Source organism: Poeciliopsis prolifica, unplaced genomic scaffold (assembly GCF_027474105.1).
Source record: "Poeciliopsis prolifica strain line A6 unplaced genomic scaffold, Auburn_PproV2 SCAFFOLD031, whole genome shotgun sequence".
Classification (NCBI taxonomy): Eukaryota; Metazoa; Chordata; class Actinopteri; order Cyprinodontiformes; family Poeciliidae; genus Poeciliopsis; species Poeciliopsis prolifica.
Window position 1 is genome coordinate 5,625,304 of NW_026562406.1, and position 22,747 is coordinate 5,648,050.

Genomic DNA, 22,747 nt, shown 5'->3' on the forward strand with positions numbered 1-22,747 from the left:
GACAGATCCTGGTAATGTATCACTATAGAAGGGTCTGTCCTCTCTAGTTTACCCCGATTATTCTGGAACAGATGCTTTCATCAACCCAGCAGGTCAAAAACAAAAGAGCCCAGTCAGGAACCGTCACTATATTGCATATCAAGGCGGTCATATTAAATTGTTTGGTATTTCGGACTGGAAATGTCTACTTTTAATTTAACTTAAAACTCGCCCATTTCCATTCCTGAGCAAAAGAAGGCCACATAAGCATGTCCTGCTGCATAAAATCCAAGAAGATTGGTGATGAAGATGGTGCTATTTGATAATCACTGGAGATTAAAAGTTTGAGGATTTTACACTGACTTTGTGAAAGCAGTCTTGAGAGAATGGAGATAGATTTTCTTTTAGTCCAAAAGGAGGCGCTAATGCGCCTTCGGCACGCTTTGACAGTTGCCAATGAAGCCAGAAGCAGCAGCAGCAGCAGCAGGATAGCAACGGTAGAGAGTTAGTGCACTTACAGTGGGGTGTCTCCGTGTTACTAGCGGCTGTTTGGCTAAATAAGCGACCTACCTATTTGCAATGAATGCACCGGGTGTCGAGTTTTTCTCAGTAGCAACGTCGGAGCTACAATGAAGGTGCACTTTTTAAATGTGTCTGTTGTCCATAGCAGCAGTTACCTAACGGTGGCTAACGTAACGGAAGCCCCGGCGGAAGTCACAGCCACCGGTGCTACTTTAGCCTTTAAAATGCATCGCTTATGCGTGAATGAGTTTTTGGTGATTTTCATTCCTTATTCATTTATATGCTTTGTTGTTCTGCTGTGCGACTGTTATAGTAAGCTCTTGTTTAAGCTAGCATTGCTGTTTTCTTTTTTTCCTTTGTGAAATGGTCACTATGTGCAAAACAAAATTCCACTGGGCAACTCATTGGGTGTTTTTTGGGGTTGCAGTGTTTATACCCCTACTTGCTAAGCAGCGTCGCTCACTCGCATTTGTGAAAAAGCTGTCATGCGGTGACTCACCTTTGAGATAAAACCATGTTGTCATGTGTCCAGGCTGGGGCTTCGTCGGTGTGGGCTTCATGCTGTGGTCTGCTGAATGAAGTCATGGGTACCGGGGCCGTCCGAGGCCAGCAGCCAGGGTTTGGTGCCGGTGCCGGCCCCTTCAGGTTCGCCCCCAGCGCGGGATATTCCACGTACCCGCCCAACAGCTCAGGGAACCCCGGCCTTGTCTGTAAGGCTTGTGGACAGGCCTTCTCAGTCTTCAGGAGGAAGGTGGGTCTCCTGAGATGCTGCAGGTTCCCGTCCACCTCAAAAATGTGGGTCGTATAAAAAAACTGACTTTAAGGTTATCAACAGATTTTTTTTTTTGGGGGTGGGGGGAGAAGCTGATCACTGAAAAAGATTTTTCTGTCATGCTTTCTAAATCTGCTCACAAAATGTTTAAGCAATAAATGAATAATACCAAGATCACAGATGACTCAAAAGTAAAGACTAACAGCTACAATTTCTGGGTTAGTTTATTTTCCTTAATAGACGTTTTTGCTGAGTGACTGAGACAAAAAAGCTCAAACAGGCTTGTGTGAAAGGGAATTTTGAATTTATCAGAGTTGATATCATCTTTGCCATATTTAACAGTATTGGGTTTTTTTTCTATATCTTCCAGCCTTGTTTTAATTGCTCTAATGTGTTGGAGCAGGAAACAAAAAATCTAAAATATGTACTATAGGCATTTGTCATGGATTGCAGCTGTGAAGAAACTTAACAGATCTGCACAAAACACTTTGATTTTCTAAATGTTAACTGTGCATTAGTTGTGTTGGACTTAACTTAAGAGCTTAGAACTGGAATGAATAAGTTCAGAGATTTTGAAAAGATCAGATTTAGGGTAAATACCCTGACAGTCTCACACGGACCCCCTCTATGTTCATCCAACACTCCCAATCCGTCTCGTCTCAAAGTGAGTTTTTTCTTAAATGCTGTTTCTTTATTTTTCTCCCTCATGTTTTCCTCATTTTCCTATGAATTTTGTTCACCTGTGGATTTTGCTTTCTAACCATGACATTACAGTCTGTTATCTCAAACGTTTGTGAAAAGCTTATCATGAAATATGACCGTTACAGGGTTTTGCATATGTGTCCTGCAGCGTGGCTTGGCTATTTAATGCACTCTGGAGCGCTGTCTGGATTCATAATGGGTCTTCATATTAAAAAATATATATATACAAATTAATACATAAATACAAAAACGGAAGAAAGGGTTTTAGAGTTTTAGAGAAAGCAAAAAGTATTTATCCTTGTGAGCAAATTGAAAAAACAAACAAATCCATGCATAGACTTTAAATTTATGACCGAATATTAGGGCCTGGTGACATTTTTTTTCCCCCCCAATTACAAGAATAAAGTTGTAATAACACAAGAATAACGTAGCCATTTTATGAGAAATCCAATACAAAAAACATAAAATTTAAAATGAAGAATCTTTAGCGTCTTGTGTTTTGGTTTTGTAGATAAGAAAGTACTTAATCTTTTAATGCATTAGCATCAAATTATTATCAATAACAGAACTTTGAAACAATCGAGCAAACAACTGAATATTTCAAATAAATTACACAGACTGTGCTGGTCTCATCAGACCTTCATAACTCTAGAAGTTGTTTTTTTTTTTGTTTTTTTCTATAAAATTATTTTTCTAAATTTTAAGACGTTCTCCTGGAAAAATTGCATCTTTATTCGCCAGGCGAAACTTGTAATTACACAAAAATTGTTGTAGCCTAATGATCCATCGTGTAACTCACAGTAGAGATGATAGAAATAAGTCACTTTTTGCAAATATTTTCTGTCGTAAAAAAAAGCAAGACAAAAAATGTGATTTGAAAATCCAAGATTTTACACTGAAGCTATGTCACAGAGCCCTAACTTGCAGTAACGGTTTAGATGTCTTACATTTTCCAGCTTAGTGTTTTCACCTTGCACCAATGTGCTCTGTCTTAATTTTTCCGATGCGCGACTCGTTAAACCTCTGTGAAATCGTCCGTCTGCCTTTCCTCCGTCACCCCAGCTTGTCGTTTCCTTCCCGCTGCAGTACACTTGCTGCGACTGCAAGAAGAGCTTCTGCTCGCTGTGCACTGAGGTTCTGGAGAGCCTACGCATTTGCGCCACCTGCCATTTGTTGAAGGCCACGGCGTTCCATCGGCCGCGGCTCATGCGTCTGCGAGTGAGGGACCTGCGTCAGTATCTGCTGCTGCGGAACATCTCCACTGACACCTGCAGGGAGAAGGAGGACCTGGTCGATTTGGTCCTCTGTCATCAGGCTTTTGAGGTGGAGGACGAGGAGGAGGAGGAGGAGGAGGAAGACGATGAAGATGATGACGATGACGAGGTGGAGGACCCTAACACAGCCAGCCTCCTCTCTCATATTCATCGTGCGCTAGCAGATTCCATCACACCGCCTGCCTCTGAGCTGTCTGCTGCCACCCTCGAGGAATCGCTCAGCGGGAGCGAAAGTCTTGAAACCAACCAGGTGAGAAACCAAGCAGGGAGCCTGATCACTTTGCAGACACAGCTAACCTCTGAACTGTCGGGATTCGCTGTAAATAATTGTGTAAATAATTGCACATGGCCCGCTTGTGGAGTTGTAGTCTTGTCTGTGAATGGAAAGTACGATTCAGTTTTGTTTCCAGGTCACCCAATGACCTGGGTGAAGGAGTGTGTAACCCTAATCCACTGTAATTTGCCATGTTCCTGACTGAACATTGTTTTCCTGCAGGATTCAGATGAGACCACGCCAGTGTCGCTCCTTAACTTGGACTCCAGGGAACAAACTCCTCAGGTGATCCATGTAATCCGGCTCATACTTGTCACAATCCAAAAACAGATTTCAAATCCAGATTTTTTTTTTTTATTCTTTCTAATATGCTTTTTTTTTTTTTTTTTTTTTTTTTTTTAGACGAGTCCTCAGACACGCTGTGGAGCCGGAGCATCCGTCTCTGACATCTCTAGCGTGGGGGACATCAAGGGCCTGTCAGTCAGGCAGCTGAAGGAAATCCTGGCAAGGAATTTCGTCAACTATTCTGGGTGCTGTGAAAAATGGGAGCTGGTGGAGCGTGTCAATAGATTGTACAGCGAAAAGGAGAAGAATACAAATACAGGTAGGTGTTTACTTGGCTTTGGGTCACACAACTTTCCTTATTCAACATCATATTAGCGGCAGAAAGGGGCTTCTTATAGTTAGTCATTTTCATGTTTTTTTTAGATTTTATGGTGGATTAGTTAAAAAAAAAGAGCAACTTATTTAAATCACAATGTGCCAAACAAGTGATGAAATAATGTCAAATATTTCCTGACATCTTATTGGTTGTTTGTTTCAATGCAAAACATATACAAAAATCTATGTCTAATTGTTAATTCATATGCAGTTATCTCACTATAATTGATTTAATTTATTCCACATCATGAACGTTATTTTGTCACTCGCGGTGCATCTGGAAAGGATTCACAGCGCTTCGCTTTCTCCACGTTTTATGTTGCAGCTTTATTCCAAGTTGTGTCGATTGGGTTAACCTCTTTCCTCAAAGTCCTACACACAAATTCCCAGATACAAACAATGTGGGGAAAAGAGAGAGGGTTTTTGTTTTTGCACATTTAACAAAAATAGGAAACCAAGAAATGCCATTTCTGTAATCTATCAAAGCTGGATGTCATGTTATATTAAAGGCTCTAAGATAAAATGTGGAAAAAACTAAGTGCAGCGAATACTTTCCAGATTGCACTTGTACCCTGCTCTTCTCAAGCTGATTGGCCTGAAACGTTGGTTTCCTGGGCACATTGACCAATCAGGTTTTATGCTCCACAGGAACAGCTTGCCAAATTTCATGCGCACTGCAGCACACAGAAACCTGCAACCTTATTTTGACTTTTAAATGATAAGTGATTCAGATTTTGAAAATGGGACATTCAGCGTGACATGTAGTTAAATATTCCCCTCCGCAGGGGGCCGCTGTGGCAAGTGGCATTTATGTTTTTGCAGTGTAGATATCTTTGATGATCAGCACTGGCTGGGAGGATCCTGTTTTTAACCACAGAAACTTCACTAATCTTTTCTCTTGCTGACATTCTGTCCTGTAGGTGGTAACATGATCTTGCCATAAATTACACAGATTTTTTTAAAAAAGGATTATTCGTATAGCTTTTCTTTTGAAGTCATGATAAACTTATCGCATGCTTCCTTTACTCCTCCCGCTATAAAGTGATGGCCTTCCCCTCTCCTCTCTGCAACGGGGCCATCGGAGGTAAGGCTACAGCTTATCGCCGTGGTCAGGTGTTCCACCTCCTCCCGGCTTCTTCCATCGTGTGAGCAAAGCCGCATTCTCGCTGCGCATGTGTCCGTTCTGAACCCGTCTTCATCTGCTATCCATCCGTGCCATTCATCCTGCTCAACGGTATTTACTGTTGTGTTGCTGGGGAAAGTAAATATTCATTTATTTTCGCCTATCAACACAAATTCACGCCGTTTTGATTTTGTGTTGCGCTTTGCAGTCAGGTTCCCTCCGTCGCTGTTTGTGTTGATCGTCCGAGAATCTCATTGATCACGAGGCGCCTGCTCTCTAAAGCAGCATGTCTTCAGTAAAACTACACTGCCGAAGAAGAATGCTGAGCCACGGCTGGAATTAATATTTTGGACCATACGCAAAAACATGCACACAGAAACCTTTAGAAAACATTCATAGTAGCACTTTCACAACCTTAAATGTAAAATGCATTTTGAGATTTTGCATAAGGAACTGACAAAAACCAAAGCAGAGTCGTGCAGTGGAGTTTCAACGCTGCACATAATGCAGACCTCATGTTCACAGAATTTTTCTGATACACGTCTGGGACCTTCACACGACTCTTGGTTGCAACGGATTTAATTTAATTACAATAGTAATAATAATAAGCTTGTGTATTTTACCGTAAATGATGCGACTCGATTTGATTGGAATTCATTTGGCTTTTCAACACTGTTGCCACGAAGTTTTATCACGACAAAGAATTTCGAGACCAAATACCAATTTTCTTCTTTCTCTGCACTCAGATCCAATCACAGGCTGTGCAATATCACCCTAATTGTTAATGTGTTATAGATTGTATTTCCAAATAAAACATATTGAAATTCCTGGCTGTAAGGTAACAAGTTGTGAAAAACTGCAAAGGGGCAATAAGCACTTCAGTGAGGTGCTAAAATGTAGTTAAATAAATTTTATTGCCTAAGGCTTCATTTATTTATGCCCTCATTTATTTATTTATTTTTCTTCACCTCACATTTCTCCTCCTTCACGTCTCCAGACGGTGAAAAGTGTCCTCTGACGCTCCAGGACGACAACCTGTGCAGGATCTGCATGGACGCGGCGATCGACTGCGTCCTGTTGGAGTGCGGTCACCTGGTCACCTGCACCGACTGCGGCAAGAGAATGAACCAGTGTCCGATATGCAGGCAGTACGTCGTGAGAGCTGTGCACGTTTTTAAATGCTAATGCACCACTGACTCAAAACCCCCCAATTCAGAAATGCAGCTCATAAAGTTTGAATCCTACAAAAAAAAAAAAAAAAAAAAACTTATTTTCAGATCTTTATATTGACGAGAGTCTTCATGGTCATTCGCACACAGAAAAATAATGTTTTCTTTCTGTCTTTTTTTTGGGGGGGGGGGAGAATTTGACTTTGGTCGACCAGGTAGTTTTTTTTTTGTTGTTGTTTTTTTTTTTACAGTATTTCAAAGCCAAGGTTGCGGGGCAGATTTTATTGTTTTGTAAACATCCCATTCCTCATTTCTGCCTGCGAACTGTAGCTCCTCCTCAGATCTACGACTCTTTACCTGCTGCCACATGCGAACACATATCTTAGTACAGACTTGCACTGAATCTCAGCAGAGGAGTGAAAGGTAGGTGCCAAACGACGCAGTCGCCTTGTTGCTTCTTTTCTCATCTTCTTCCCTCCGCTGTGGGATGACACTGTTAATGTTTCAGCATGTTGGGACGGAAAGCACTTTGCCCACGCTCCACGCTAATGCAGCACCACTCACAACCCCACCGCACCTCACGACAGCTAATGGTTGCTTCGATAATGCGCGCCTCTTCCTGAATGCCTGATGAGAGACGCTAATTCTATATTTTTTTTCTTTTGAAATGTTTGCCGTTTTAAATGTGGCGCCGTGCAGCCCTCAAAGGAGCACACGCTCTGGCGATTATCTGACTTCATGGTTGTGCTTTGTGAGGCCGATGCATTATTAATTGCGTCGATTTCCTCCGTCGTGAAACAAGTGCTTGTTTCAGTGCGTTACCCGTTCCAGCGTTCATGCAAGGTCCTCATCACAGCAACGGCTGACCTCCGTCACCTCTTGTCCTGTCTCAGTCCGCGAACAGGAGACTCAAACTAAACTGGTGCTAACTCATCCGATCATCTTCCCTGTTTTCTAGCAGACGTTTTTCACGTGAAGCTTACATTTTCTTAAGTTGTTGGAATGTAATTTATTATTATTATTATCGTTATTATTACGTTTGTCATATATAAGATGACTAATGAAACCATTTGAGTGATGTGAAAGTATATCCAGATAATGACTTGTACATATATCAGTCTGTATAAGATGTACATAGCTCTATTTTTCCATTTGGTTTGAATTGTGTGCGAAAATGTTTATTTTTTCAGGATTGTGTTCTGTGACGTGGCCTGAAATGTGTTGGAAATGTTTTGGTTGGCTCGAGCTTTTCTTTGAACCACAGCATAACAAGAAGCTTTACATCGTTTCTCTCTCTAGTATCTCCCTCCCCTGCTTAAAAACAAAACAAACAAAAAAAGTACACTCGCTGCTGTCACAGTGCAGATGTCCGGAGCAAATTGCACATTTCTGTTACAGAAGGTATAATCATGTACAAGGTGTGGTCTTTGTATTTGCAGATGTTGACATTTATATTATGGTAAATTAAAAGATTTTAATTAATGTCTTTTTTTTAACTATTGTGCATGACTTGCAAGAAACACCTGTGCTTTTCAATAAAGTCGTTTGTTTCAGAAACAAAACAAAAAAAATCCACGCTGCACTTTTTGTCAATTTAATTTGTTTAACCACGAGTTTGTAATTGACAGTATTTTTCTGATAATCTTAGAAGTGTAGAACAGAGAGTCAAACAGACTTGAAAAGTTGTGACAGCAGCTGCGTGGGTGTGAGGGGGGAGCAATCTAAATTTTTATGTCAGGGGGCCCCAAGATTCCTGGCGGCGCCCCTGCTCATGATCCTTCTAGCACCGCGCCTGGCAGTTTGAGGTTTTGCCAACCTTTTGCTTTCTATGCCTTCAAATGAAACGTGTTGTCTTTTGTGGGGTTTTTTCTCTCCCTCTCTCTCTCCTTCTCGAAAAGGGAAATGAGGAAACTTTGGAAACATGAGAGATCAAATTGTAAATCGACTCCCCAGCAGACATCGAAAGCTGCAGGACCTCCCTGATCTCTCCTGCTCGGTTCGCCTTCATAAAAAACCTACTAATCCACAGCTTGCTCCGACAGCTGCTCACATTTACCATTAATCGGCTGCACTAATGAGTCAGATCTCGGCCATTAAGCGCACCACAGCAAGTTCCAGATGAACCGCGCACTTTGAGTGGGAATCTCAGCCACGTTTTGGCGCAACTCTCGCTGGATTTCACTGTTCCGGTTTTGACAAAGCCGGTTGGTTTTCCGAGCACGTTTCGAAAATAGTCCGTGCATTTTAAGTCCAGGCCAATACTGGAAGCTCGTTGATCGTCACGCATCGCTCAAATATGGCGGCGGGACAAAAGTTCAGGCATTTTGGACACGATGACAGTAAGTTTGTTTGAAAGGTTGTCACGCATGCTTGCGGCGGCATCATGCTGAGGGACTGGGTCACTGCCAGTGGTGCTGGCGCCACAAACCAAGAACAACTTGGAACAGCGGAAACAACTTAAGGAAGAGTTGAACAATGATGAGTGGAGCCAGTTAGCGGCTTAAAAGTCCAGATCGAGATTTTGGAAAATCGAATTAATCGAATGAGCCTCAGCAGTTTCTGATGGGGAGAAACTGCTTGCATCATTAATAAGTCAAAAAGTCTCGATGATGATACAAATTAAGTTCTTTTAATGCAAATTAGCACTTCTTTTTTGATTTACATGTATAAACATAATCACATTCACCTGAGGCGAGAAATTTACAGCACAACACCCAAAAATACAACACCGACTGTATGAAGTATATTTTTAAATGTATGCAAATAACTTGCAGAGGTCATAATTAGTTGCCCTTATGGCTGTGTGAGGCTGCCTGCTTTAAAGCCACTGTTAGATTGGCTTTAATTGACTTTTGGGCACCAAAACACAAACCCGGTGGCAGATGAAGAGCTCCAGCCACCCCGATAAATTATTCACACGCATCATTTGAACCAACTATGTGAGACACCTATGTCAAGTCACTGAAAAAACAAATAAATACAAACTGTAATAAAAATATAAATCAATAAATTAATATTGAGAGATTGCTGGAAACCGCTAAACAAAACGCCCCACAGTTAAAAGTCTTGTAAAACATCCAAGGGTGTAACAGAAATATGAAATTTATCGCTTTCTCTGAAATTTATCTATTTAATGTAGCTATGGTAATTAAATCACAGCACATGCATGCTTTTCTTATCTGTATGCTGAAGCGTCGATGTCAAACATGGATTTTGGCACACAAGTAAAAAAAAAAAGAAAAAGGAAGCTAAGTTGTTCTGTTGAAAATGACATGAGAGTCTGATATTTGGGCTCCAGAAACAAAGAAAAAAACATGAAGGATTTTGCTTGTACAAAAATATGTTCAAAAATGAAACGAAACCCAATAAAAATAACTCAAATACAACCACATGTTTATAAAAGTAAAAATATAAAAAGAAACACATGCAACCTTTTTTGTCCGATGAACATCACCATCCACTGAATTCCCTCTCATTGTATTCTATGACAACAGTGATTCAGAGACTTATCACAGGACGTGTAGTTTAAGTGCAAAAACAGTCTGAAAACTTTGTTTTGTTTTTTTTTTTGTCCCGATGGAAACTAGCTTATCTTCTGCAGCAGCTTGTCCTCTTTCAGTCTGAACGGGACGCTCACAGACATCTCTGCAATGAAGTGCTCACAGGCCGTCTTGGTCACCTGCTTACAGAAGCGAAGGTCGATCTGACAGATGCTGCCGCAGCGCTTGAAATAGTTCAATGAATGATCCGTGACTCTGTTACAAACTAGAATATAGTGGGAGGAACGGAGAACGGTTGTTAGTTTTGTGTTAATCAAGGGGCTGATGTTCTTTTCACATTTTGCATTTCAAAACTATAAATACAGGAGCTCCTTATTGATTTGTACAACAACAACAACAAAAACTACAGACGGACTTACTACTATATACAACTTTCATAAAGTAGAGTAGGGAATGGAGGTTATCCATACTTCATTTTCCAGGCACTTCTGAAAAGGAAGCTCATACCGTAATCCTATTTTTAATCAAATAACCTGTCAGACAGACAACTTTGTGTACAGTTCTAGCTTAAAAATAAAAAAACAACTGCTGGCAACTGTTTGTAGAGAAGCTACATTTCAGTCCCCCAGGTTTCGGTTCCCTCTTTTCAGATCACGAGCTCAAAAAACGGAGAGAAACATATGGATTTCCCAACTTCCTTTATGTAAAGAGATAAAACACAGAACTCCACACTGTGGGCCACTGTTAGTCAGTCAGACTGTTAATGTAGGAGATTTTATAGTTATTTTACTATATCTGAGCCTGAAGAAGTTCTGATTACCCATCTAATAAGAAAAATATTTGATGTACACCACTTTGGTATTCTGTGAGAAAATTGTGTGTTCTAAAGTTTGTACAAGTGACGAGCATAAACTTACATGTCCCGCAATTTAGGATTCATTTTTTATTACATGAAAGAAAATAAGTTAACACATTTCAATTTTTTTACGAATAAGATATTTAGACTTTTTTTTCCCCCCAAATCAGATAGAACATTGTGTAATTTTAGTGTCGCATCTGAGTCCGTTCAAAGCAAACTGGTTTGGTTTTGTTTGTGTCGAGGTGAAAAAGTGTTCTGAGACCGTTTGGACGACGTGGTCTGGTGCATTTCCAAACAAACTGCAGAGCGGTTCTGTTATGGTGTGAATGGGATCCAGCAGCTCCCAGATACATTCTGAAAACTTGAGCCAAACGGCTTCCCGTAGCCAGGTTTGCGTCGCAGTAAACAAGTTAATAAATGGTGGTGGAGGGACTTTTTCCATGTAGCATAAAGTTCTATGCAACTTTCAAGAAATCTCAAAATCATTCGGTATACTTTTTAGATTATTCTTCATAAAAATTACGTTGAGAAACAAAGTAATGATATTATATATTATTGTTAGTAGCTAACACAGCATCTGCTTCGTGTTTTTGGACACATCTAACCAATCGTGATTACTGTTCACCTGGAGTTTCATGTGGAAAGAATTTGAGCCACTCAAAAAAGTTACAAGAGAACAAACGGATTCAGACCGAAGTAAACAATCTATAGATATGAAAACACCCTAAAATGCGGCTTTAACAATAAAAAAAATCATGTAGTCATCTTCTGCGTGGCTGTGCATCAAAATAAAGTTAATCTTCATTCGAGGCTTCCTGAATGTGCACGTCAGAATTTGCTGCCACTGTTCCAGTGCAGGTCTCACCTGATAGGTTGATTTCTGTGAGTGAGTCTCTGGTTGTAGTTCCTGCTGCAGTGAGCAGGTTCACAGACTGGTCGTTGATGTGGTTGCAGTAACTAAGGTCTAGCCTGGACAGCAGAGGCATCTGTCGACTGATGAGACGCAAGGACGTGTCCGTGATGTCCAGCCCTGCCAGCCGCAGGTCCTCCACGTTCCGCAGCTTGCAGCGATTATCCAGCTGACCTGTTGGTACGGCACGCATTAGTTCACATCTAGTGCTAGAAGGAGAATGGCAGTGAGAATTGTCATCAAGATAAAAAATACTGGCTTTCTGTGTAGAATGCCAGTATTAGATAAAATATTGTTGCATGGCTTCATTCATATTGAATTGAGTACATTAGTGTAGGTCATGGTGATATCTACAAATTTATGCACCACAAATTTGGAACAAACTTCCAGAAAACTGTAAAGCAGCTGAAACACTGACTTCCTTTAAATCTCAACTACAAACCCACCTGTTTAGAATTGTATTTGAAACACGTTGGAAGAATTTTTAGTTCATTATCATTTATTTGTTTTATCTTTATCTTATATTATCATTCATTTATTTACCTTTGTATTTACATTTTGATGGTGTGCTTTAAGTGTTTTGGAAGTGTTCGCAGAGAATAAAAAGCTGTGAGAAGCGTCCTGCTGAGGAGTAAAAAGGAGGGTACCATGAACGTCCCGTTCCAGAACTCATTATCCTGAGGAACTGCAAACTGATATTCTTGTCTTATGAAATATGTTTTTGGAGGTCGTATAATTAAGTTCTGTGCATTTGAGTGTGCAGCTGTGCTTTGCACCCCGCCCCTTTAGGACTGCACACCCGGCATGTAACCAGGGCGTTCCTAATTTTAATAAAAGCAGAAAGGGGGCCCAGTTGACCGAGAATCTGTAACCGAGTTTCAGCTGTGCTCTCCCTGCAGGTAAAAACTAAGACTCTGACTCCTGTCTATTCTTTGTGTCTGTGTTCAGGTGTTTAGACCTAACAAAACGTAATCAATTACTAATTTAATGATGGAGCTTGACTTAATGTCGTGTTTTGACTGTTGATAGTCAAGTTTTTGTGTTTGTTATGATGTAAAGCACTTGGAAATGCCTTCCTGCTGAAATGTTCTATACAAATCAAACTTGATTTGATTTTGATACTGTTTAAGCCAACATTAGCATTTTAGGAGAAAATAGCATGTTAGCCATTTTTGATTTAAAAGCTAAACTTAATGAATTGGGTGAGTTAATGTAACACACTAGTGATAACCCATATGATAGAATTTTAGCTAATTTTAACATTAGCATGTTTCCCCACATACTGAATGGAGTATGTTAGTGTGGGTCAACATGCCGGTAATCTGGTGTTTTATGATCTTTTATTTTATGATACGAAGCACTTTGACCTGCATTGTCTGAAATGTGCTATACATACAAACAAACTTGATTGTTATCCACCATGCTAATGTTAGCACCTTAGCTAATTATTACTGACAATTTCCTTCCTAGTGGGTAGAACTAATATAATTCACACTATTCTGTAAATTTCTGAGAAGATTAATTCTTCTTCACACTCGCCATAATGTGCTTATGATTTATGGTGCTCCAAATGAGACTAATCTGAGTTTCTTGTACTGCACCTGGTCTGTTGTCTGTGGGCAGTGAAAGGAGATCCCTCATCTGTGCGTCTTTGAGACCCTCCACCCACTGGACATCCAGAGTGCGCAGCAGGGGGCAGCTGGACGTGCAGAGTGCTGAGACAGCAGCCCAGGAACAACCCGACAGCTTTAACACTCGCAGACCTGGAAGTTACAACCGTATTTTCCATCACTGATCCAGAAAAGAAAAGACAAAGGACACCTTTATTCTCTACATTATGTGTGCGCCACATATCCAAGTACCTGGTAACCTGTTAATGAGCCAGCTCAACTGCTTTTTGGAAATGTTCGTCCAGCTGAGGTCCAGGGAGACCGGCTGCCTGCGGATTATCCCGCTTAGCATGAGCGGAGTGATGGAGGTACAGCGGTTTAAATCGATGTTTGTCCAAAGTCTCTTGTCACAACACCTGGTCACAGGAAGAATAGAGGAATAAAAATCTGTGACACATCAGGTCCAAGCAGAGCACAGGCTCAGACATTCATACGACAACATCTGGAACATGTACAGTTATTACTCAGCATTTAACTTGGTGATGTATTAATCAACAGGGGGCATCAATCATTTAATCTCACCCATTTTGTGAGATAAAATTTATCTTCAATGAATTTCAAATGTAAAAAAAGATTGGAAAATGTTTTAACATTCTCTTATTGTGCCTCTGCAATCACCTGTAGTTAGCCTTGCACTCCTTTCATTCCCTGATTCAAATGTACAACCACCATCAAATAAAAAGACAGCATTTTCATGTTCAGCTTTCTTGCATTTTATAACTGCGAAAAAAAAAAGGGAAAAAAGAAAGAAATCAGCTCGAGTTAGAGAAGCTTCTGCATTTACCATCGGTTCCACGTCTTGCAGATTCTCATGCAGACACACAACTCCTGGTGTGACAGGTAGCTGAATATCTTCATCCAGACTTCTCGCTGGAGGATGTGTGCTTTCCCGTCTTTCAGGGGCAGTCTGTCGGGAGGCGGGCTGATCGGAGGCGGCCGGATTACGTGCCTTTCCATTTGGACGCACTTGGGCGGGGAGCGCGGCGGCACCGGCCGCGTGGTCGGGGTGCTCCGATTGAAGCCCAGAGGAGTGATCTGACTTGGGTAAAAGTGGCGCAAATCCCAGGTGTTCCCGTTCATCTCTTTGGTCTTGAGATGAGACCTCTGGTCGCCGAGTTCGTTACCGTTGCGGAACAGCTTCTTTGGCTCCTCGTTCTCCGTCTCCGGCTCCACCTTGAGCGGCTGCCTGTTCTCGTTGGCCAGGCAGTCCTCGGTCTTCTGGATTTCCTGGTTCAGTGCTTTGCTCAGTTCTCGGCTCAGCTCCCTGTTGGGCAGACGCCGCTTACGGCGAGCCTTCGGACGGGGCCCCCTTTCCTGCGTCTCGCTGCCGCCCTCGCTGCTGGGGCCGGCCTGTGGAGAGCTGCAGAGAGAGTGGTCGCTGTCTCCAAGTGGGGTTTTGATGGACGAATTCAACGAGTCGTTTCTGGAGTCCCTGTAGTCCCCTTCCTCTTCAGCCTCTCCGAAGCGCCCTTTCCTGTCCACGCCGCTGCGGAAAGCATGCTCCCTTCCACCTTCCTCGTCGTCATCATCATCTTCCTCCTCCTTTTCCGTCTTTACTTGGGGGAGAAGTTTGGAAATATACGAATCGTCTGACTTGTCCTGCAGAAGAGAGATTTAGCAACAGTTACGAAGAGTCATTTAGTGTCAAACTCTTAGGAGTCACAGTAATCTGAATTAATTTCATAAATTAAAATAAGCTTGATAATTCCCATTCTGATGATTCAATTCATAAGGATGATTTTGTTCAGAGACTTTATAAACTATTTTTTATGTTATCGGTTGTGTGTGGTTTTTCTTCCCTTTTTATTTGCTGTCTTCATTTGTTTTGGGTTTGTTTATGGGGGACATTTAAAATGTCTTCCAGTTCCAGTGTAAAGTGTGCAATGTCAATTTTATTTTGCAACAGATCATCAACCGATTGAGATCTGGACTTTAACTGGGCCAATTAATACATTTAGGTTTTGTCCGAGTCATTTCCTTATGTAAAATCCACTCCAGTTTTAAGTTTTTACAGCCTGTGACTGATACGGCACTTGGTCTGTCCTGTATTTACCTCCGACAGGCTGGAACCAGCCGTTCCCTTATGAACAGAAGCATCTCACATTATGATGTGCAGTTATTTATTTTTTTTGTACAAGAGGGACTATAAAGTTCTCATCTTACCAGATGACTTTCTTCCACATGTTTGCTTATGTCGCCTACATAGTTTGTGGCAAACTGCAGAAAAAAAAACAACAAAAAAAACAACAAAACTTATGACTTTTCTTCTGCCAAGTCTCCATGAAATCCACATTTCGAATGTAATATTTGCCATGTTGACATTTTCCCCACCCGAGCTCTGGGTTTGTGATTGCTTTATTACCCAAACCAACTTTAAAGTTCTCATGGCTCCTAAAATAAAAGAGCCCAGAAAATACAGCATTCAAGGACTCATTTGCAGCTGCAATGATGCCAATTCTAATCCGCCGCCTTGTAAAAGTTAAATGGATCTGAATAGTTTTGCAAGGAACTGCAAGTCACTGGCAGTTAAACCAACCTTCTTCCTCACAGTGAGCTCCTCTTCGTCATCATCATCAAAAAGCTTCCTCTTCTTCCTCAGTTTGTCCTCGGGTCTGGGCCTCGGCAGGCCGCTGGGGGACAGCAGCGGCGGCTGCCGATGGAGAGCCTCCTCGGTTCTGTATCTTGGCGTCTCGTCTCTGTCCGGCTTCCTCTTCGTCGCAGAGGAAAGGTCCCCCTCCTCCTTTGCGGGCTTCTGTTCCCTCAGCAAAGAGCCGGGGAGGTTGGACGCGTACTTGAACCCGGGGCCCCTTTTTTGCTTCAATACCAAAGGGGACAAAAACAGTGGAGGCGACTTTATACCTTTAGCCTATTGTGACTGGAAAACCCTGTTTGATATTTAACTATCTGTGCTTAAGGTTTAAGAAACACTTCTGGTTGTCAGGGGTTTCCTGCCTCTGTCCGATACAGTCATGTGAAGGACTTTCATGCACGGCAGAATTAACAGGAAGTTATGAAGATTATCATATATAAAAAAGATATACTGAAAGAGGAAGCGACTCTTCTCTTTATCGTTAAGGTAACTTCACAAAGTGTTATCAAAACCTTGCAAGATTAAGACTCGGTGTGCAGCCTTCGGCTCGTGCATGATTGTACTCACTTTTCCACTTTTGCCTGCGTGGTTGCATTTGGGACATTCCCAGCAGTTAGGCAGTTCGTCATTCACCACACCTGAGGCGTCGCTCACCTGACAGGAGAAAGAGAGAGAGAAAAAAAATAAATAAAAAAAGGGAGTAGGATTTCAACCACAACAAGCCTTAACAGAGTCCAAAACGTAGGGAGTTCATGGAAAGTGAAAGTGACTGTTGCGATGTGCGCTCGTCAGGCCGGTCAGCGCTGTTCAACCTGAATTATTGTATATATATTTAAAAAAAAGAAAATATTAAGCAAACAAGCATGTCAGTTGATCATCTGTGCAAACCTGAATAAAAAAAAAAGTTGATTGCTTTCATTTTTACTTTTATTATTTTTGCAAGAAAGTATTGAACTAATTTTTGTAAAATGTAAATTCATGTACCGTCATTCTTTAACATAAAAGAACTAGTGACACGTAGCCAAAAGTCGTTCATCAGTCCTAACCAGCTTCTTGGCCACAGCATGACGCTGCCACCACCATCTACCTTGCAGATATAACAAGATAAAGCAACATGCAGTTCTTTTTACCGCATATATTTCCTATGATTCATCTCCCTAGACAGCAGGCGTTTGCAACGACTCCTAATAATTCTGCCTTAAAACGATAAATAAACTAGTTTTGAATATAAATTTAACAAATACCAGTTTAAACAGGTATTTTTGCAAAGTATGTTCATTCCACAGAAGGAAATGTATCCACCTTCTTTTCTGCTAAACTTTTTCTTATTTTAAAACCTATACAACATAATGAAGTGGGGCTCTTCCAAAATGACAAATTTCCTGAAGTAGATATTTATTAACAATTTGAAGTTGTCTTTTTCGTTTTTTTTAAAGGTTATGCAACATTTGTGACTACAATCCTCCCTGCCCAGGAATTTTAATTTCTGTTGCAAATAATGATCTTGCAGCAGCAGCAGCAGCAGCAGCAGCAGCAGCAGCAGCGAGGGTCCGTCCAGATCGCCACGCCATCTACATGAAGAGGAAGTGGCTTTTAGGTGCCATGAGGAACTTGCATGTCTTAAGCTGCACTGTGCAAGTTAACAAAACATTTTTATGACAGCTATTTTTTTTTTCAACTGCATTTGTTTAATAAAATGAAAACACTGCTGACATTCTGGTTCTGTGTAGTCGGCTTAAGTAGCAGCAGGGCCTTAAAAAGCGGGTCTGCTCACGTCTGGACCAGCAGCGACATGTTTCTGACTCCACAAGCAGAGCTTTTGTTCTTTGGCAGTCGACTTCCAAACTATTACAGGTTTAGTGTTTTCCTCGCAGCTTAAAGGCTGAAAAGTCAAACTAAAATGAAATCACATAAAATCAGATGAGTAAGAGCAGCGGGTTTCATCAACAGAAAACAATCTCTGTATAAACTAACTCCAGATTCCAGTGTAAAAGGGCTGAGTCATGTCATAATGACGTGGCCTTCCCGGGACGCTGCTCCAGCAAAAACGAGTCACCATGGGAACCATCCGGCTGAGGCTCTGCGTACCTTGAGGCAGTTGGGGTGGACGATCTCGTTGCAGATGGAGCACTCCATTAGCATGAAGTTGAACTTTTCCTCTTCGTCCTCCAGGGTGTCCTCCTTCCCCGCCTCTTTACACACCACACACACGGCCGTGTGGGGTAGGACGGGCTGCGGGGACAAATGAGAGCGGCAGAATTTAACGACGTTCAAATGGCAATTACTCAATCGCTTCCTACTGTATTTTAGCTAGCTTGGGAATGACTGACTCATTCGCTGACTCACCGCGATGCACTGCCTCATGATGCAGGACTGCTTCATGCGCCCCGGCCCCCCAAACTTCTTCATGTCCTTGCAGAAGTGGCACTCTCCGCATTCTGTGCGGAGACACGCCTCGCACTTCCGGCAGCGCGTTCTCCTGCGCCTGGCTCCCGACGCGCTCCGGTTGGACGGCAGCTTGACGCCCGACGTTGACCCCATCTTTGGCTTCGGACGGTGGACTGCTCGCTGCTGGAAGACAAAAACGGTTCAAATGCTTCATCGAAAACCAAATAAACTACAGGTCTGAGAGTTGATATTTTTACATGGAGAGGTTTAGAGAAATTCTCTTGGTAAAATGCCGAGTCAGCATACTTTATTGGGAGTCGCTGATGCTGATCAGACATGTGATGTATTGATTGTTCCCTGTTATTTCAGGTTCTGGACAAATATAAACTAAAGAAGGTATGGATCTAATCTGCAGGTCAACTACTGAAAAATCTGATTTATCTTGCCTGTTAATTGAACACATCAAAACTAACTACTCCTACAGTTTTCAGTCTTTAAACACATCAAATAACAGCATGTTCTTTGATGCACTTTTAAATGAAGTTTTCACATAGGAACGGATGTCAGTCTTTTTGTTATTATTGCAAAATCTCTTGGATTTAAATTTCTAACTTAAGCATAACAAAAACTATCATATTTAATAATGAACTAAAACATAACATTAGATAAAAAAGAATGTTATATTTGCAACTCGGCAGCTTCCGGGGTACAGTTCTTTGCAAGCCTTGGATTTGTAGTTTTGTTGTAGCGCAAAATATCTGAATTCCTCTGCAAAAACTACAGCAAATTTAACAAATGAACTCTACTGACACCTTGACCAAAACGCAGTGAAAGCATTTACAGGTTTAAGCATTAAGTAACTGTAGTTCAAGATCCTGCAGAAACTAATACGGGGGATTTTTGTTTTTATTTTGAAAATCTGCCAGGAAAAGTGGTAAAGCATGTCAGAAGGAAGTTTAACCTATATATTTGATATTCAGGGCTGCGCTGCATGAAAACTATCGGGATTAATTAACAATAATTTAATAGTTCGTCACTCAGTTGAAAAACCCTGATATCTCCATCATGCATTTCTCCACAGAACACAAGCAGGCCACACAAATGAAGCCTCATCTGGTCCAATTAAATTTAATCACAAAGTAAAGCAGGAGGAGGAAGGCATAAAAAAAACAGTAAAACTAACACCCACATACTTACAGTAGAAAAGCTGCAGCAATGTTCATTAAATTATCTTCAATATCAATCTCTTTTTTAAAAATCCTCCTGGTTTCCATGGCATTACTATAAAATACAACAAAAAGAAGAAACCATCTCAGCTCCTTTCATCTTCGCAGGAGACGTTACCTTGGCAACAGTTCGCCTTGCTGGTGGCAAATGTTTAAATAGGGGAGCGTGACAGATGGATAAAAATAAACTCGCTGGAGGTGGTTATGATTTCCTTTGAGGCTGTGAACATCTTTCTGATTTATTCTTATAGCATTGCTTTTAGGCTCCACTGACTTACTACTGCTGCTGCTAGCTCCTGAAATTGTTGCACGTTAGCAAACAACTGGAGGTAGATTTTGTTCCTGCTTGCATCCAGAGGACAGGTATAACAGGTAACGTGCGTCGGCAGGTCAACAGGACAATCTGGGTTAACGGCAACAATGACTGAAGCTTTACAGAAGAGGTGAAACTTGTCCTGATGACTCCAACTGAAAACATCCAAAGTAAATCATTACTTGACTAATCTCCTCTCCCTAATCCTTCAGATAACAGATTCACATTCTTCCCCCCACAAGAATGAATTCCAGACTTTTCCTAGACTATTTTCTAGTTCTTTGTGCCATTTTGAAGAGAACACAATGAGGCGTCTGACACAAAAGTTCACTATAAGCTTATTTCTAGAGGAACTAGGAAAAAAAGGGAAAAAAGAAGAATGACAGAAGCAGAAGCTCGGAGGAATGCACAGACGCATCCAGCTCCTGTAAAAATAATAATATAATAATAATAATAATAATAAATGTGGGAGGAATGAGCAGCTGCTCCAGGGACGACTGTGACTGTCAGCATCACTCACAACAGCCGAAGTCGCCTCATCACTCACCTGACCAATATTTACCACTTTCACACGAGGAGTGTTGTTTCACTCCAGAGCATTTCAAATCATTGTGCAGCAGCCTGCTTATTGTGATCTCTGATCAAACCAAAATACCTCAAAGCAAGCAAGTATGCAAGTCATGTATCAAACGGTAGGTTAGCAGTAGATAGTAGAAATCAGTAGTGCAAGCGGGCGGAAGAACAAAGTGCTTATAAATGTCCGAAGGTACAAAGTCCCATTTCTAGACGTAAAGAAAAATGGAGTATGAAAGAGTAAAATGCCCGTTTTTCAGCGTCACATCTTTGAGAAAAATAAATTATAAATATGGACCACCATGATAAAGATAGTTTTCGATGAACTGCAGCAGAGGAAGTGGCCAAAAGCAATAAAACAAGAAGTTTTAGTTCTCACAAGAGGTGAATAATGTGATTTATTTTCCTTTTTTCATTTCATCTCCTCTGAAGTCTATATAGTCTGTTATTTAAAGTCAAATTCCTGCTAGTGCAGACAAAGTCAATAAAATGGATTCTGAGAGTAATTTCTGCAACTCTGCCACAAAAAGAGACTCCCTGGATGAAAACCCTTAATATAGATAACACATCTGGCTGGTTGGATCGGACTCTCTACATGTTTCCTGTCCACACCTGAACTGGATCCAATTCATTCATTATACTGGTGGGGCCATCTTGATGACAAATTGAAGAGTGAGGATAAACGAAGTTAATAGCAATTAACACCATAATCGCAATATTGCAGTTTTTTCTAAAATTCTGAAAACTGGGATAAATGGAAACAGATGCGAGTTCAAAAAAAAAAAAGATTATATTCTCGAATAGTCCACTTTACGTCCATGCCTCGCTTTAAATAAAAACGAAAATGTAGCGCCGTGAAAGATATGACAAACAAAAACCCTGATCACATTTGCTGAAGATGGCCCCTAGAGCCATGACTGCATCAGCTGATTCGTGCTGACTGCTACTCTGCAGTAATATGACAGGAATTTGGGATTGGCTGCAGAGGCCTGTGAACAAAAAAAAAAAAAAGGGGGGAAAAAAAGTACAGCTTACTATGCCAAGCACAGTCTGACTCAGCCTCACTTCGGATTTTGTAGGAGAAAGTCACAAGGCTCATCATCTGCTGAGGTCTTCATAACAACAAGTGCTGCTGTCCACAAACCACGTGTCACGGTGGAAATGAGTGAAAACATCATCTTTGATATTGTGCTGATAATGGAACCGTGTTGTGGGTACAAATATTGTGCAAGCCCGTTGATGTGGATCTTGCATCAGCACTTTTAAGCGTTCCTCATGAACTCTACCAGGCACAAAACGAGTAAAATGTTAAGATCTGCGCAAAAGGACGGTGCTTTTGTTGTTTGTTTTTTTTTTTATTTAGGGTGGTGGGATTGTGGGTACCCCTAGTTTAAGAAGCAGAGGTCCAGCCAGCACCAGAAGTAAAGCCACTTCATTGTTCCCTCTCCCCATCCCCCTCCCCGGTCCCTGCCTCAACAACATTTCGCCCAAAGCCTTCTTAAAGGCGCAGAGTGGCAGGACAAGTTTTTTGGAAGAGTGAGGAAATGAATCAAAAGAAAGAAAGCTTCTCCAACGTGGCAGCTCGCTGCTCGGGGGAGCAGAAAGAGCTTCACTCTGCGTCTGGATTTAAAACACGTTGAAGCCGAGCTGCTGGCTGGTGGGAGGCTTCTGCGAACAGGAAATTATCGAAATCATGACTGGACCGAAGCTGCGCCGCGTTAATGGCCAGCTCAAAATGGGTCAGTTGTAGCTAACATCAAAGCAGCAGAGTGTCTGGTGTGACCCGGACAGCTGGTGTACAGCAGCTAATAAACATCTTTATACGTGTACATAATGTCCATTATTACAGGTGAGTGACGTTTATAAACACCTTTTTCTAATATCTTCGACTGAACCTGACTCACAAACACAGCACACAGAGCGGGGTTACCGCTAACCTTAAGCTGCCGCACAAAAAGAAAAAACAAACCGCCTTTTTCTTCCTCACACTTCGTTAAACTTCCCACGGACTAAAACCGTCAACATAACGAAGAGTAGCGGTGAGTACCTGCTCGGACTCTGACTCATATTCTTCATCGTCTCCGCTCATTGACAAGGCCATGACTCTCTTCTCTCATCGTTCGTGAACAGCAGAAGGAAACTAACATGGCTGAACGAGCTCGCGGCTCAGCTCGCCCCCCCCCTCCCACACAGCAACACGGCCCAGCAGATGCCAGCGATGTTCACCGCGCTGCCTTCACGTG

The 22,747-nt window shown here is 41.6% G+C and overlaps 3 protein-coding genes across 10 annotated transcripts in view; 1 reads left to right on the plus strand and 2 right to left on the minus strand.

Annotated features, from left to right (window-relative positions):
- The window catches only part of LOC129373041 (rasGAP-activating-like protein 1), a 28,017-nt gene extending 27,405 nt beyond the window's left edge, over positions 1 to 612 (minus strand). Inside the window, exon 1 of the mRNA XM_055050745.1 lies at positions 550 to 612. The gene's annotated coding sequence lies outside the window, so the exon portion shown is untranslated. The remainder of the gene's footprint in view (positions 1 to 549) is intronic.
- LOC129373044 (E3 ubiquitin-protein ligase RNF34-like) lies at positions 447 to 9,743 on the plus strand. 5 transcript variants are annotated; one of them, XM_055050754.1, is made up of 7 exons: positions 447 to 614; positions 1,034 to 1,252; positions 3,062 to 3,499; positions 3,746 to 3,808; positions 3,926 to 4,127; positions 5,226 to 5,267; positions 6,304 to 9,743. In XM_055050754.1, the coding sequence occupies exons 1-7, from the start codon at positions 609 to 611 to the stop codon at positions 6,489 to 6,491; spliced, it is 1,158 nt and encodes a 385-aa protein (XP_054906729.1). In that variant the 5' UTR covers positions 447 to 608; the 3' UTR covers positions 6,492 to 9,743. The 5 variants fall into 5 exon arrangements, 3 of the variants coding, with proteins under 3 accessions (XP_054906729.1, XP_054906728.1, XP_054906730.1); XR_008607310.1 differs by lacking the exon at positions 447 to 614 and adding an exon at positions 656 to 755 and having other exon boundaries at positions 5,226 to 5,417; positions 6,304 to 6,385; XR_008607309.1 differs by lacking the exons at positions 447 to 614; positions 6,304 to 9,743 and adding exons at positions 656 to 755; positions 5,515 to 6,296 and having other exon boundaries at positions 5,226 to 5,417.
- On the minus strand, positions 9,083 to 22,697 carry kdm2ba (lysine (K)-specific demethylase 2Ba). 4 transcript variants are annotated; one of them, XM_055050748.1, is made up of 11 exons: positions 22,552 to 22,697; positions 18,351 to 18,572; positions 18,093 to 18,236; positions 16,570 to 16,658; positions 15,951 to 16,236; positions 15,578 to 15,631; positions 14,199 to 15,013; positions 13,607 to 13,770; positions 13,346 to 13,507; positions 11,700 to 11,918; positions 9,083 to 10,240 (listed from the first exon to the last, which is right to left on the minus strand). In XM_055050748.1, the coding sequence occupies exons 1-11, from the start codon at positions 22,603 to 22,605 to the stop codon at positions 10,059 to 10,061; spliced, it is 2,391 nt and encodes a 796-aa protein (XP_054906723.1). In that variant the 5' UTR covers positions 22,606 to 22,697; the 3' UTR covers positions 9,083 to 10,058. The 4 variants fall into 4 exon arrangements, with proteins under 4 accessions (XP_054906723.1, XP_054906724.1, XP_054906722.1 ...); XM_055050749.1 differs by having other exon boundaries at positions 15,951 to 16,229; positions 16,572 to 16,658; positions 18,351 to 18,575; XM_055050747.1 differs by having other exon boundaries at positions 18,351 to 18,575.
- Between the last annotated feature and the right edge of the window lie 50 nt (positions 22,698 to 22,747).